The 15,787-nt window shown below is 47.7% G+C and overlaps 1 protein-coding gene across 4 annotated transcripts in view; it reads left to right on the top strand.

Annotated features, from left to right (window-relative positions):
- LOC136768673 (telomerase protein component 1) overlaps positions 1-15,787 on the top strand; it is a 60,860-nt gene that overhangs the window by 39,015 nt on the left and 6,058 nt on the right. For 3 of the 4 annotated variants that reach the window (XM_066722979.1, XM_066722980.1, XM_066722978.1), the window contains exons 37-54: positions 611-710; positions 828-983; positions 1,204-1,416; positions 1,531-1,587; positions 1,706-1,847; positions 3,650-3,877; positions 4,067-4,230; positions 4,749-4,856; positions 5,076-5,183; positions 5,363-5,492; positions 5,919-6,019; positions 6,251-6,383; positions 6,762-6,892; positions 7,025-7,146; positions 11,558-11,686; positions 12,125-12,224; positions 12,373-12,481; positions 12,802-12,884. In XM_066722979.1, coding sequence (XP_066579076.1) covers positions 611-710; positions 828-983; positions 1,204-1,416; positions 1,531-1,587; positions 1,706-1,847; positions 3,650-3,877; positions 4,067-4,230; positions 4,749-4,856; positions 5,076-5,183; positions 5,363-5,492; positions 5,919-6,019; positions 6,251-6,383; positions 6,762-6,892; positions 7,025-7,146; positions 11,558-11,686; positions 12,125-12,224; positions 12,373-12,481; positions 12,802-12,884 — 2,314 coding nt within the window. Of the gene's footprint in view, positions 1-610; positions 711-827; positions 984-1,203; positions 1,417-1,530; positions 1,588-1,705; positions 1,848-3,649; positions 3,878-4,066; positions 4,231-4,748; positions 4,857-5,075; positions 5,184-5,362; positions 5,493-5,918; positions 6,020-6,250; positions 6,384-6,761; positions 6,893-7,024; positions 7,147-10,863; positions 10,920-11,557; positions 11,687-12,124; positions 12,225-12,372; positions 12,482-12,801; positions 12,885-15,787 lie in introns of those variants that run through there. The other variant, XM_066722981.1, reaches the window with a different exon arrangement.

Genomic DNA, 15,787 nt, shown 5'->3' with positions numbered 1-15,787 from the left:
ATTGCGGTCTCACCAATTTCAGCTGGGCCTCAACCAGATTGAATCTTTCCTTACCTGCAAATTACAAGCATGTACCGCATTGCAATTGAATTATTTGTCAGAAGCCATGTTCTACTACTTTTATATAGCAAGAGTTAAAACAATAGGGTAAAAATTGGTTAAGGCACATTGGCCTAGGCAAGTGATTGAAGTTGTGAATTGATGCATAAATGAATGAGGCAAACTTATATAGACCAGTGGTTCTCAAACCTACAGTACATCCTACCCTGCTGGTTTTTGTTCCAACCGAGCTCTCAATTACTTAATTGAAGTAGTAATTTCCTAAATCAGAGCCTTTTGATTGATTTTAACAGTAGAGGTTTTAAGTTAAGTATAAAAAGGAAATTATTAAGGAACCAACATTTGATCAGTTACATAATTTAAAGAGTCAAATGTAATCAAATTTCTTCTATTAAGGATTCAATTAATTAATTGAGAGCTTGGTTGGAACAGAAACCAGCAGGGTAGGTGATACTCCAGGACAGGTTTGAGAACCACTGATATAGACAATAAAATAAAAATTAGGATGAGGAACTGGGCAGAATCAACTAGATCTGTCTTCTCCTTCTAGGACTGTGGAAGTTGACGCCCACAAGAACAGCATCACGGGATGTGATGTCACCACCGACAGGAAGAACTTGGCCACAGTGTCCCTGGACTCTAAGCTGAAGGTTCGAGAGACTCTTCGGTTTTTCACCATTCTTTTTAACATAGTATTTGTATCCAGCTAGTAGTCATAGTTATGTCTTTTTATTTATTTCTCATAATTCATTTCTTGTTGTCTCCAGGTGTGGGCAGTGCCAAAGGGCAGCCTGGCCGCCATACTGAACAACCCCTGCCCTTTGAACTGTGTGACCTTTCACCCCGAGGGTCATTTGGTGGTGGCAGGTGGCTGGGACAAGGCGGTGAGGCTCTGGAACTGGCTGACCGGGCAGAGTGTGGCGGTGAGTGGATAAAGGGCTTCATAAGCTGCAGGGAGGTCAATTCCTGTTTCTTGAATTTTTTTTTAACATGAAATGTAATAAATTCAAAATAAAAAAATAATCACTACTTGGTTTCATTACTTTGCATTCTCTCAGATTTGTGTGCGTTATTTATGACATCACTGTGTTGTAAATCACAGGAAACCTCGTCTTTCAATGAGACTCTCTCTCCCTCCCCCAGACTCTATCAGGTCATGAGGTGTCTGTCCGCAGCCTGTCCTTCTCTCCGTCTGGGGGGCTCCTGACCTCAGGCTGTCTCTCTGGGGATGTGAGGCTGTGGTCAGCACCAACCTGGAAATGTGTAGGGCACTACAGGGCCCACCAGGGGGCAACAGAGGTGCTGCGGTTCATGGAGGGAGGCAGGCTCCTGCTGAGCGGTGGCTCGGACAACATGGTGAGATGGGTTCCGGACACGATTGCCCCTCTTTGTCCTCTCCATCTCTCTCTCTCAATTACTCATTTGAGGTGTCTGTACTATATTATCATCTCCCCCTGTTCCATGTCACAGGTGCATCTGTGGTCTGGGAGTTTGGGTCTCTCTATCGGCCAGCTGGGGGACAGCATGGTGAGTGAAAGGCTGATGCAGTTCCCACCTATCCGGCTCCAAGCAGCTCCAATGGGCGGTGCTGTCCAGTACAGTGAGAGTGGGCGAGTATTTAACCACCTCTCCTGTTGTATCATAGGAACGGTCCGCAGCATCCCAGGGGCAGGGGTCCGGCCGCTCGGCAACGGTGGAATCTCCCGCCCTGTGCGTGGCGGTCGCCGGGGACTACGTTGCTGTGGGTTACCAAAGCAATGGGATCCACCTGTACCATCGGGATTCGGGTAGGTCTGTCAGTGCGTGTATGGCAGGTCGCTCTCGGGATGTCTGGAATTCTAGCTAGGCCTGTCTGAGCTTACCAACATGCAAAAATTCCCAGTTTGACTTCTGGTTCAATTATGATTTTTGGCTATGTTAGAAGACCACTGAGAAGTTGGGAAGATGAGATCAGAAGCTTTGCTGGTGTTATCTTGAGAAAAGTCTCTAGATCAAAGCAATTGGGGAGCATTTTGAGGGAGGCCTTCATCCAGTAGGGGATCAACAAAGGTATACAGTGAGGGGAAAAAAGTATTTGATCCCCTGCTGATTTTGTACGTTTGCCTACTGACAAAGAAATGATCAGTTTATAATTTTAATGGTAGGTGTATTTTAACAGTGAGAGACAGAATAACAACAAAAAAATCCAGAAAAACGCATTTCAAAAAAGTTATAAATTGATTTGCATGTTAATGAGGGAAATAAGTATTTGACCCCTTCGACTTAGTACTTGGTGGCAAAACCCTTGTTGGCAATCACAGAGGTCAGACGTTTCTTGTAGTTGGCCACCAGGTTTGCACACATCTCAGGAGGGATTTTGTCCCACTCCTCTCTGCAGATCCGCTCCAAGTCATTAAGGTTTCAAGGCTGACGTTTGGCAACTCGAACCTTCTGCTCCCTCCACAGATTTTCTATGGGATTGAGGTCTGGAGACTGGCTAGGCCACTCCAGAACCTTAATGTGCTTCTTCTTGAGCCACTCCTTTGTTGCCTTGGCTGTGTGTTTTGGGTCATTGTCATGCTGGAATACCCATCCACGACCCATTTTCAATGCCCTGGCTGAGGGAAGGAGGTTCTCACCCAAGATCTGATGGTACATGGCCCCGTCCATTGTCCCTTTGATGCGGTGCAGTTGTCCTGTCCCCTTAGCAGAAAAACACCCCCAAAGCATAATGTTTCCACCTCCATGTTTGATGGTGGGGATGGTGTTCTTGGGGTCATAGGCAGCATTCCTCCTCCTCCAAACACGGCGAGTTGAGTTGACACTTTCACCCAGTTCTCCTCTGAATCATTCAGATGTTCATTGGCAAACTTCAGATGGGCCTGTACATGTGCTTTCTTGAGCAGGGGGACCTTGCGGGCGCTGCAGGATTTCAGTCCTTCACAGCGTAGTGTGTTACCAATTGTTTTCTTGGTGACTATGGTCCCAGCTGCATGGAGATCATTAACAAGATCCTCCCGTGTAGTGGGAGACTGACAGTTATTTTGTGTTTCTTCCATTTGCGAATAATCGCACCAACTTTTGTCACCTTCTCAGCAAGCTGCTTGGCGTGGTCTTGTAGCCCATTCCAGCCTTGTGTAGGTCTACAATCTTGTCCCTGACATCCTTGGACAGCTCTTTGGTCTTGGCCATGGTGGACAGTTTGGAATCTGATTGATTGATTGCTTCTGTGGACAGGTGTCTTTTATACAGGTAACGAGCTGAGATTAGGAGCACTCCCTTTAAGAGAGTGCTCCTAATCTCAGCTCGTTACCTGTATAAAAGACACCTGTGAGCCAGAAATCTTGCTGATTGATAGGGGATCAAATACTTATTTCCCTCATTAACATGCAAATCAATTTATAACTTTTTTGAAATGCGTTTTTCTGGATTTTTTTGTTGTTATTCTGTCTCTCATTGTTAAAATACACCTACCATTAAAATTATAGACTGATCATTTCTTTGTCAGTGGGCAAACATACAAAATCAGTAGGGGATCAAATACTTTTTTCCCTCACTGTAGAAATCGGGAGTATTTATTCATCCACCTCTCTGCCTTCCTGCCTTTCAGGAGAGCGACGGTGGGTGAGCGAGGGCCCCGGGGTATCTGTGCGGTGCCTGCTTTGGCTGCAGACGGAGAGCCAGGCTGAGCTGCTGGTGTCTGGGAGCGATGATCACGTCGTGCGCTTGTGGTGCAGAGAGACGGAGGGGCACATGAGAAGTCTGTGCCGTTTGGTGGGCCATCGAGGGCCTGTTCTTGCCCTGGCTTGCTCCCCGGATCTCCTGGCATCAGCGTCGGGTAAGCTCTAGCTCAGTCGATTTTTGGATGGGATTTAGTCACGTGTCAACAGGAGTCATCTTGTTCTGTGCTAGTGAATGAGATGCTGCTTTCCTGGACTGTTCACCACCGTTTGCCGGAAACTCTCTCTTTCTCCTTTGTATAATAAAGCAGACACCCTTATCCTTCTCTCTCCTCTCTCTGTCTCAGAGGACTTCACCGTCAGTCTGTGGTCAGTCCAGTCATTGCGGGTTGAGGCTGGTCAGTCCGGTGATCTCATCCTGACTTCTGTCCTGAGAGGCCACACAGGAGGGGTCACCTGTCTCTGCTTCAGCCCCAACGGACAGGAGCTTCTCTCAGGTGGCAAAGACCAGGTAAAGGAATGAGGAGTATGGGGAGGCCAATAATGAGCTAGTCTTAAGCTGGGTCCGAATCATAACATTGCCCTGCCCATAAGCTGCACATTACAAACCTGTATCATAGTTAAACTTTCTACTACGTATAAAAAAAAAAAAAAAGCGTTGCAGGAAAAATTTCGGTTTGGATTTTGCCCTGATTAATGAGCAAGTGGCTGAACTTTGTAAATTGAAGCATACATGAGGCAAAACCACATAAAATAATAGAATTATTGAAATACTTTATTTTATCGTTTTATGATGGTGAATTGGTCAGATCTCGACTGAGTGGGAATTCTGAAATGTTCTAGTATTTATACATAAAAGAGACGTCAGCCTATGTGCTTCGGGATTCACAGGCAGGGCAATGTTTGGCTCTTGTTTAGGCCTTAGAGTCTCTCTCATATTTTGTTAAGCTTTTTAACCGTGATGGCGTGTTCGTGACGGAGTTGCAGACGTTTCTCAGGGGATTGTTTGTTTGGTTCTCTCATTCGCAGTCTTTGCTAGTGTGGGATGTAAGGGCGTCTCCCCCAGGTCTGTCGCGCTCCTTCCTGCACTGCCATACCGACTGGATTACCGGCTGCACCTGGACTGAGAGCACCCTGGTGAGGAGCTGAATGGAGGGATGGATAGGCCAGGGGATGGACAGATAGATACATTTACAACTCTCCACGTTCGATACATATCTTTTAAAATTGTGGAACTTTGTCTCAGAACTGATGTCACATGATGTGTATAATTACACTTGTATTAATGTATTAATACAGCCCTCTGTCTCCCTCCCTCTCTCTCTCTTTCTGTTTCTCCCTTGTCTCCTGTGACAGGTGAGCTGCTCCATTGACTGCCTGGTGCGAGTGTGGGACCCTGCATCTGGCCAGTGCTTCAGGGAGTTTGTGGGGCAGGACTCCCCCCTGAGCTCAGTGTGCAGTCTGGTAAATCCCTGAGACGGGCCTAAGTCATTGTGCTTGAGTTGATTCCCCTATTAGTAGTAGTTGTCCTGATATGATTTTCTGTCCAAGAATTCCCTCTGCAGCCAAGGCCAGATCAAGTTGTTGACCTTGCCATTGTTTGGAGTGGTTGACGGTTGTCTTTGTTTGTTTGTTGACGTCAGGGTGAGTATGTGCTGGCGGGCTCGGGCAGCGGGGAGCTTGCAGTGTGGCAGTGGGAATCGGGAGTGGAAGTCACCCGGATCCCAGCTCACTCAGCCAGGATTCACCACTGCACCGCCTACTGGCACTCTGGTAAGCATTCGCCAAAGAGGGTGAGGGACGTGGTCTTGAGGTCAGGTTGGAGAAACACGTGATCAGAGCAGGGCAGGGATGTAGAGAGAGATTGTGGATGGAGAAAGAGATTGGGGGATGGGTTAGCATTGTTGGGAAATGTAGGGGGAAAAGAGGGAGAAGGGGAGAGAGAAAAGTTTGGGGGTAGGGTTGAAGGAGGACATTAGAGGGATGGAAGGAGTGGTAAAGATGAGCAGAGTGCTGCATGACAGATACCCACCCTTCTTGATTGTGAGCTGAAGGCCTGCAATTATCTAATGCAGCAGCTGCTTCTGAGCCCATGTCGGTAGCCCCAGCCCCACACCTCCCCAGCACTTCTGTGGCTCCCCAAGATGACCATACACTAATTTAAATTAATTTATGAATTTATTATTTAACTTTTTACAGGTGCTAAAGGTGAGATCCAGAGCCAGTACACCAAGCCCAAGGATCTTGCTGTTGCCACAGCATCTGACGATGGGACGGTGCAGCTGTGGCTCCCCCTGCAGGTGAGAGGGTGAACTGCTGTCCTCGGGGTGGCTAGGACCCTAACGCAGGACTGTCTCATTAACAAGAGGAAAAACACTTTATAATGCTGGCAATTACATTAGCCATGACACTGCAACAAGTGCTAATAACAAAGTGAAAAAATGTTTCATACTAGTATTCTATGTGTAATTACACATGTAATTGTATCACAGCCGAAACCAGTGTAATCCACTGATCATCCCTCTGTGTAGGTGGAGAACCGTGGCTCACTGTCGGACCACCGCGGAGTGATACGCGGCTCAGCTCCCGAGGAAGAAGTACCGGCGTTCCTCACGGTGGCTGAAGACCGCACCATGCGAGCTTGGAGCATCTCGACAGCGATGGGTAAATAATAACGCCACCTCTGATCTCTGACCTCACTGGTAACAATCCAGCAAAGCGTATAGGCCTCGTCACTTTTAGATGCCAACCAAAAACATCAATCAATCATGCAGTTCTGTCCTCCACTAGTACTGTAAAATAATTTTGTCGTTTAAGAACTGGGAAACTACTTACTGGGTAACTACAACACATAGATACACCATAGCATATGCAACACATTGCCCCACACTGTAATTATGTATATTTACACACTAAATACACCATAATGACATAAGTTATTAACCTACCACAAATGTCCCAATTCATATTAATAGTTAAGTATTTTCCATAGTAAATGTAGTTATTTTACCAGGCTGTAATCATCTGTGTTGTTCTGTGCAGAAAATCCAGTCTCCAAGAAGGGGGGCACCACGGCTCTGTGCTTCTCCCCCTGTGGGCAGCTGCTGGTGTCTGGGCACGGGCAGGGCCAGCTGTGCGTATGGCACCAGAACTCTGTCATCTGCTGCATGCAGGTAACCGAGAAACGCCTAGGACACACACGTGCACATGGACACTCGCACGCAGGAACACACACATGCACAGTCATACTCACGAACACACTCGAACAATGACCCACAAAATTGTGATTGTGTCCCTAACTGCAGGTCAGTCACTGTTTGGTCAGCTCTGTGGCGTTCATGTCAGAGAGGGAGTTTGCAGTGGCTTGTTTGGACAACACGGTGACCACATGGAGACTGGAGTGGACGCCTCCACAGACCACAGCACAGTGAGCACAAAAGGAGCATCTAGCTGTAACTGGGAGGAGACCCCCTCCCATTCTCATTCCCCCACTCTCTCTCGCTCTCTCTCATGCATGCTGGGAGTGACTGGGCGGAGTTTTGAGTGAGTGTGAGCTGTTGCTGATCAGTGTGAGTCTGATTTTCTCTCTTGTTTTTCATTTCTGGTTTTTGTTTTTATCTGTGGCCACTATGGCCGGCTCAGTGGGGGGCCTGATCCCCTGAATTTCCCCTTTGAAAACCTCACTCATCGTCATGGCATTAAATTCACTCCCGAGCTGTTTTGTCCCCTTGAGAAGTGTGTGCTGGCTGTGGGAGACATGGATAATGTGGTTGAACACAGCGTCACCATCAATGACACATTTACCCCGGTGTTGTCTTTAGCGGTGCCGGCCCGAAAAGTTACTCTTTCCAATGTGCTGCCTTTTCTCCGTAATTAGGTGCTGGTGAGTAAACTCAGCCGCTATGGGAAGATCATGTCGGGCTTGAGACTGGTCCCGCTGGGGGGGAAGAACCCCCTGCTAAGGCATATTGTTACGTTCTGGAGGCAGGTTACTTGATCGTCAATAAAAGGACGAGGAGCTGAATGTGGCTTTTAATTTCAGACTGGATGACAATGACTATGTCACTTTTGCCACGTCTGAATCTATTAAATAATTTTGCTGCGGAATGGAGGGGTATGTCATTCAGAACTGCCCGGAGCTGGAGACAGAGGAGGAGGAAGCCGAAGGCAGGAAGCGGCACCCGGGGCCCGGAGCTCTGGACCGGAGCAGTAGTCGAGGGAGGGCGCCGACTTTGGGAGGTAGGGCTTAGTGAGGATGGGCAGGTGGATTCCCAGACGCCGGGGCCTAGTGCAGGTACGGGGGTACAGGGTCCTGGGACTGATGGTGGACAGATGGATTCCCAGACTGCGGGGACGACTGGTGGTGGCAGGAGGGCAGCTGTGGAAAGTGGAGTGGAGACTGATGGGGATATTGAGCGGGGGCAGCTGGCTGCGCAGGCAGTGGCTGCCGGTGTAGCGTGTGTGGATGCAGGGCATGTCGGTGGGGAGACTGGAGAGGGGGCTCTGGCTAGGGCTGCGGAGGAGTGCGGTGCCGCAGAGGCAGCACAGTCAGGGATGGAGATCGCACTGCTGGAGCCAGAGACTGAGAGAGACGGTACTAGGAGGAGTGACGGGGCAGTATAATGCAGTTTAAGCACGGTCAAGTCTGTTTGGGATGGGGACGTGGAGGTGGAAGATGGTTCAGTTGAGAAAGATGATTGTTTTAAGAAATCAAAGCCGAAACGAGTGGTGAAACAGTCGGGAGAAAAAACGAAAAGGCAGGAAGACGTACCTAAATTCCACTGCAAGAGTGTGGAGCAGGACCGCAGGTCGTGGTTCCTGAGTGCATCTCGTATGGATGCCCCCACCAAGTACTTCTTCGGTCTGGAGAAGAAGCGTGGCCAGAGTAAGCTCCTCCACTGCTTGCGCTCGGCCTCAGGGCAGGAGCTGCGGGGCCCGGGGGAGATCCTGAAGAGGGTTGTCGAGTTTCACTCGCAGCTCTACACCATCAAGCTGCAGGGGGCAGCACCAGGAACACAGCAGTTCTGTCAAATGCTGCCACAAGTCCCCGAGAGGGAGCAGGCAGGGCTGGAGAGAGTGCTCTCGCTGAAGGAGCTCTCCGCTGCCCTGGACACCATGGGCATTGGCAAGGCGCCGGCATAGATGGTCTCCCAGTGGAGTTTTATAAGGGATTCTGGCCTGTGCTGGGTGAGGATTTGCTGTCCGTCCTGCAAGAGAGTCTGGCTCAAGGGAAACAGCCTTTCATCTGCAGAAGAGCAGTCATTACGCTCCTGCCAAAGAAAGGGGACCTGTGTGACATCAAGAACTGGCGGCCTGTCGCTTTGCTGTGTGCTGATCACAAGCTGTATTCGAAGGCTCTGGCCACCAGACTGCGGGAGGTGATAGGGGCTGTCACGTACTCGGACCAGTCCTACTGTGTCCCTGGCATTATCTTTGATAATGTGTTTCTGATTCAGGATGTTTTGGATGCCTCTAGGCTATTGGGTCTGGACACTGGTTTGATTTCCCTGGATCAGGAAAAGGCATTTGACCGGGTTGAACACCAATATTTATGGCACACTGGAGACCTTTGGGTTCAGCCCTGGTTTTATAGCCATGGCTCGGGTCTTGTATAGTGACATTCAGAGTGTAGTGAAGGTTAACGGTGGGTTAAGTGCTCCTTTTTGTGTGGGTAGGGGCATACGGCAGGGCTGCTCAATGTCAGGGATGTTGTATTCCCTGGCCATTAAACCCCTGCTCCATAGGCTGTAGACTGAGATCTCTGGCCTGGTCATCCCTCACTGCCCGTCGCCTCTCAGGCTCTCGGCGTATGCGGACGATGTCGTGGTCATTGTGGGGGGCCAGCAGGACATTCATTGGCTCAGGGCAGTGCTACTGGACTTTGAAACTGTGTCGTCAGCCAGAGTCAACTGGGCCAAGAGCTGCGCTGTGCTGGTGGGGGAGTGTAGGGGTGGCCCCCCCGGCTCTACCTTCTGGACTTCAATGGCAGCGTGGGGGCTTCTTGTACTTGGGGTGCAACTGGGGGATGAGGCCTCCAACGAAAATAACTGGGAGGGGGTGCAAGGGCGGCTGTGCTGCTGGTGCTGGCTTCTCCCCCAGTTGTCCTATGGGGGGAGGACACTAATCATCAAAAACCTGGTGGCGTCGGCGCTGTGGGACCACTTGGTGTGTGTGCCGCCTCCTCCACTACTGCTGCAGGAGGCGGTGCTGGATTCCTTTTGGGACGAGCTGCACTGACTGAGGCAGTGTGTGCTGTACCTGCCCCGGGAGGGGGTGGGGGCAGGGTCTGGTGCATATCGGAAGCAGGGTGCCTGCTTTTCGACTGCAGTCCCTCTAGCGGTTGCTGTACGGTGCTGACAGCTTGGACTGGAGGCTGCTGGCCTGCACACTGCAGTGGTGAGCCAGAGGCCAGCAGCTGGACCTCCCCCTGTTCCTGCTGGATAGCAGACAGCTGACTCTCACAGCACTGAGCCCCTTCTACCACAGCCTGATGAAGGCCTGGTAGCTGCTGGGAGTGTAGAGAGCAGAAGAGGCCCCCTCCCTGTTCTGGCTGCTGCAGGAGCCTCTGGTCCACAACCACTGCCTGGACATCACCCACATCCTCCCCAGCTTACCCCGCTTGCTGATCACTACGGGCATCACCCAGTTGTGCCACCTGCTGGACGTTCCAGGGCGATGCTGGAAGGAGGCGGACAGTTTGATTGCAGCGCTGGGCCTGTGCTCCCTGCGCTGTATTGAGAGGCTGCTGGCACACCTCTGCTTTGTGCTCCTTGAGTTCACTGGGATAACTGTTTGAGGGGCGTGAGCTCCCGGACGCACAGGACCCTTTCCCCACTCTGCTGGTCACCCCCAACAGTGACTGCCACCCCAGGGACCCTGCACTCCCAGGGGGGCCTGGGGGCCATGTCTTTTGACTCAGCGACGGGTAAGGGCCTATACAGAGCATGTGTACGGTCCCAGCACCAGGCCTTACTCTCCACAATTCCTGACACTAGCGAGTCTGACTGGGGGTCGGGGTGGACGCGCAGCCCTGCTGACGGCTTTTGTAGAAGCCACCGTTAAATAAGAGAGCTGGTGATCTGCAGTGGAGGGTGCTGTACACCATCGTTGCAATTAATTCCTTTGTGTCGATTCTTAATCCCAGTGTTGGTGATGAATGTCCCTTCTGCCAGCGTCAGGAAACCGTTTTTCATTGTTTTAGTAAGTGTGCACCCCTCTTTTTACAAGTTTTTTTAGCAAGTTTGTTTAAAGATTTTAATCTGGTTTTTAGTGCTTCTGTTTTTATTTTTGGTACAATATATACGAAGCGCACAAAATTTGTTGCCCAACTGTCCAACTTCCTACTTGGCCAAGCCAAAATGGCCATATTTTTAAGCAGGAAAAACAAGTTTGAGGGCAGGGCCAGTGATGTTTTATGGTTATTTTACTGCCAGGTAAAGTGCAGGATCACAGTTGATTTTAACTATTACACACTAATGCATAACCTTGAAATGTTTGAACTGCTTTGGTGTTGTAACGATGTACTGTGTTCTGTAGTTGAATGCAAACTTGTATTTAATGTGTAGAGATGTGGGGTGACTTTATGGGTGGAATAAGAAAAAAACACAACATTTTGATGGAGGATTATTGATCCCTTGTTTTTCAATTAACTGCTAATAAAGTGCAGTTAAAAGTCAGTCTTTCTCATTCCCCTCTCCTCTCTCTCTCACTCACTCGTCCTCTGTCTCACCCCCCTCTCTCTCTCTCTTTCTCACTCCCCTCTCTTCTCTCTCTCTCTCACCCCTCTCTTCTCTCTCACTCCCTGTGTCTCTTTCACTCCCCCCTCTCTCCTTTCTCAGGGTTAAGCAGCTGTCTTCTTACACTGTGGGCTCCTCCGTGCTCTTCCTGCACTACTGCTCTATGCTGTTGGCAGCCTGCCCTAATGGCAGTATCATTGACCTGATGGATCCCACGGATGTTACCCTCGGGTACGCAGCTCTCTCCTCTGACATAATGAAGAGATTGAACTATAACGGAATTAAGTGAATGGATAGATACATGAATATATAGTATCTGAGAGAGAGCGAGAAAGAGACGTGGGGGGCACAGAAAGAGGGAAAGACAGACAATGGGGAGAGAGAAACGGGAGGGAGTGAGGATGAAAGAAACAGAAAGCGGTGGATGAAGGCGTGCATCGAGAGAGTCAGCCACAAGGGCTGACAGTGGGAGGGCGGTTGTTCTGTTTCTTCTTATTATTTAAACAATATTATTTTGACAATCCCTAACATACTGTATCAAAATATGCCAAATATGATAAAGGATAACAGCATCGCTATAAAAAACACAATAATCCACAGTAAATATCCAGTGACAATGAAGGTCTTTGACAGGTTTCATAAATGATTAAATAAACGTCTATATTACAGCTGGTTCGGCAGTGGTCACATCCATGCAATGCAAGAGAACGACTGCAAGAGCCTGTGGGTGGTAGCGGACAAGGACTGCACCTTAGAAGTGGGCTTCATTGTGAGCACTTTCTTATTCTTCTGAATCCTGTTTCCCTAATTTACGGAGTACAGATGGGTCAACAGGTCTGGTTTTCAGGGTTAACTGTGGCAGCAGCAGCAACAGGAATGGAAACAGTTATGGTAGCTCTTCTCTTGTTTCATTTCAGTTCATCATGGGTAAAGTCCCCAACACGTTCCACACCTTGCGCCTGGAACAGCAGGAGAGTTCAAGCACCAACAAGAGTTCCGTGACCACAGCCGTCGCCATTCATCAAGGTAAAGATTGTGGCCGGCCTGTGTTCGAGGGAGGCAGGGTTTTGTCCTTATGGGGGGCCTTGTGGGAAGCTCTTCCTGGTTAGAGAGAAACACCCTGCTGAGCTGAGTTACTGAATGTTGTAAACTAAAAAGCCTTTCCCCCGAGCCTTGAGCAGCAGCTCATTGGCTCATTCCATCTAGTGGTAAGGAAGGGGGAGAGCCTTTCCGATGGCCCTCATGGCCAGGTCATCATTCCCTCAGTCAAGCGAGTCTCGGCCGAATTGAGCTCTGGTTGATCTTTGTATTGGGGTGGTCCAACCGGTAACGTGTCTCTCTCTCAGATCTGCTGGTGTGCGGTGATTCCACTGGGAAGATATGGTACAAGGATCCCCCAGGTGAGGAGGGTTGGAGCAGCAAGAAGCAGGTAGGAAAACTGTAGTGGTTCTAATAAGTACACAGCAGGTGTTTGTGTCCACACTTTATACATATAGGTATACAATATATGCAGTGGATCTATAGATGTATATATGGTGTGTCCTGTATGTATCTGTGCATCAGGTGTGTGTATATGTGTATATATATTCAATACAGAACAAGGGGTCCAGTCAGTGTGTGTACTCCAGGTGTATATATACAGTACAGTGTGTGTACTCCAGGTGTATATATACAGTACAGTGTTGTAGCATTATGTTGGGTGTATTTTGATAAGAGCATTTGGGCTCTGAGCTGAAGCACTGATCTAAAGAAGACCTCTCCCACCCCAAAGTTATCAGATTTCCTTAGCTCATCAGCTTGGAACTGTGTTGCATCAAAGTGACAGTTTTGGGGATGATGGCACCGAGAAGAGGCCAAATAGGTTGGAATTCTGCTATGAGATGTCTGGAGAAAGGGGCCTGTAGGTGATAAAAACTCTTTGAAGTGGATGAGAGCCGAAATCCCGACATAGAGCTACGAACCCGGGCCAACCGGCATTTCCAAAAGATGGCATGGATTGACATCAGTCATAAATCAAGCCCCCCTCCAATAGGACACTGGGGGCTGAAACCGAAATCCAATCTCAAAAATTCAAGAACCAATCACCTATCGATCTGACAGACTATAAGGAACAGCGCACAGCCTTTCAAACTCTCTCTCTCACCTGAACCAGAAACTCACTGCCACAGCTCAACCTGTAGCTCTGTTGCCAGAACCAGAACCAGAAACCAACTAAGTCTTTCCCGGCAACAGAAGAGTTATACTGGGAGAAGGAGATTGAGCCGTACGAAGAATTCTTTTAAAGGACTTTATTAAATAAAGAACTTAAATAAAGAACAGACTGCGCTGCCCGCCTGTGCCCACTTGATCAGTGGAGTTTTACAGCTGGACAATTGACTAAGTCGACTGTATACGAAAGTGTCAGTCATTTAAATAGCTATTGAGTCTTAAGAAACTTGACCCTTGGAACAAACAGGGCCCTGCTTTCCTCAAAGAATTTGTCTTCAAGTAACTACGGTGGAAACCCTGCTTACAAAGAAGATTTTGTGCACAACCTTGGAGCCTTCAAACCAGTGGAAAATCTGTTTGGAAAAGACTCTACATTCGCGAAACCCCAACTTCCAGGTGCATCGACTGAGTGGAAGTTCTTGGACAAAGCCGAACCGGACTGCCTTTGTTCCAAACCACACGGACCTCGTGCCATGTGCTGTTATCTGAGCCCGATGACAGAGAGGCCTCTCTGCGACGAAGTTCAGATAAGTTTAACAGTTTGGAGTTCATGATTCATGACATTTGAGAAATCAATTAGAAATGTTAATCTGTGATTCATAACTCTAGAATGTGTAATATCATTTAGTTTTCTTAAATATAAATGTGTGTTGCATTAAACTGTTTTGTTGATAATTTTAGAAATAAAATCAGTCAACGCCGAGAAATATCTTCTCATTCCTGTTTAACTGTTTAGTCTGAAATTGACACAAGTTAATAGACATTAGATTATTGGTGGCCCTGCCTATCATTAATCATTGAATAATAATCAGTTAAGGGAAATTGTGGTAACAATTAATGATAGGATCTTTCTCGGCACTTAAACGTAAATGAGACTGATATATATATAACGAGAAGTTACCTGACATAAATACTAACCTGCGTAGTTATTTAATGTCTGACTAACAATACTAATAAGAGACTCACCTTCGTCTTACTAACCGGTATTGTAGTCAATGTGTTTATAACCTTTTTTGTTGAACGATTTGTGTGATATCATATGCGATCCCATGGTCTTTGATTTGGTCACGAAAGTGATTTGTCTTTGATTTGTTGATCTAGAGTTGAATTTTAATTAGTTTTTCCCTTTTGTATAATTAGTGTAGTGCTACATTTAGTCTTTGTTTTGAATAAATTTGACAATTTATATCTTTGGAATTGGTGTCTGTGTCCAATTATTACAGAAATTGAGTTCTACAAGATTCCAGGATTCGTGATACGGTGATACTATAAATTCACTTCTTTAATTGAAATTTATAAGTGTACCTTATGCTACATAATTGGTGCCCCGTGTGAGGAATCTTGGACTGAAAAGGACTCATTTCTGTAATAGTTATTGGATAGCTTTGTCCAGAAATCCAGATTCCAAAGTTTTGAAACAAGAAAACTTTTGTAGGAACAATACACTGTTTGTACTCTAGAGGACGCTCTAGATTTGCCCACGTGGTATGTGTATGGTTTCCAAAGTCACAAAAGGTTAAGTCTGTTTTAGTTACTTGTGATAAATTGTTGATATCCTAAGCGTTGGCATTAGAGTCATTAGGTGATTAATCGAGTACTGTTCTGTTGGGTTGTTACTGAATAGCCAAAACAATGATTACCCAAATGTCCCCATGTGAAGCATTGATTGTAAAGGTACCAGGAACAGAGATTCCTGAATTCCTTGGACGCCTAGGCAGTTTGGACTTTGAAGTAGAGTCGCGTCGAACTCAGTTGGTAAACGACACTACGACGCAACTCGAAAAAGAGTCGATAGAGGTGGTGAAAGTTTTGGCTAGCTTAGCACTTGCCAGCTCAAGGTTAGTGAACTGGAGCATAAGCAAGTTTGAAAAACTGAAAAAGCTAGGAGAAAAGTATGCTAAAGTGAAAGAAGAAAGAGCCAAAGGGCATGGAATGGTTTTACGGAGAAGGAAAAGGTTCTCCTCATCCGCAAAACTACCTCTCGTCAAGTCCATTCTTGGATGGAGAGGCAAGGGTCCATGGTCTGCGATAGTTTTCAATGTTTGTGCAGAGCATTAATTAGGGACTATTCCAGGTTCATTGATCCAGTGGCGGCAGTGACTGCCGCACACCAGATCAAACAGG

The sequence above is a fragment of the Amia ocellicauda genome, chromosome 14, assembly GCF_036373705.1.
Source record: "Amia ocellicauda isolate fAmiCal2 chromosome 14, fAmiCal2.hap1, whole genome shotgun sequence".
Classification (NCBI taxonomy): Eukaryota; Metazoa; Chordata; class Actinopteri; order Amiiformes; family Amiidae; genus Amia; species Amia ocellicauda.
The sequence above is the reverse complement of the archived record's forward strand: the minus strand, read 5'-3'. Positions and strand labels throughout refer to the sequence as shown.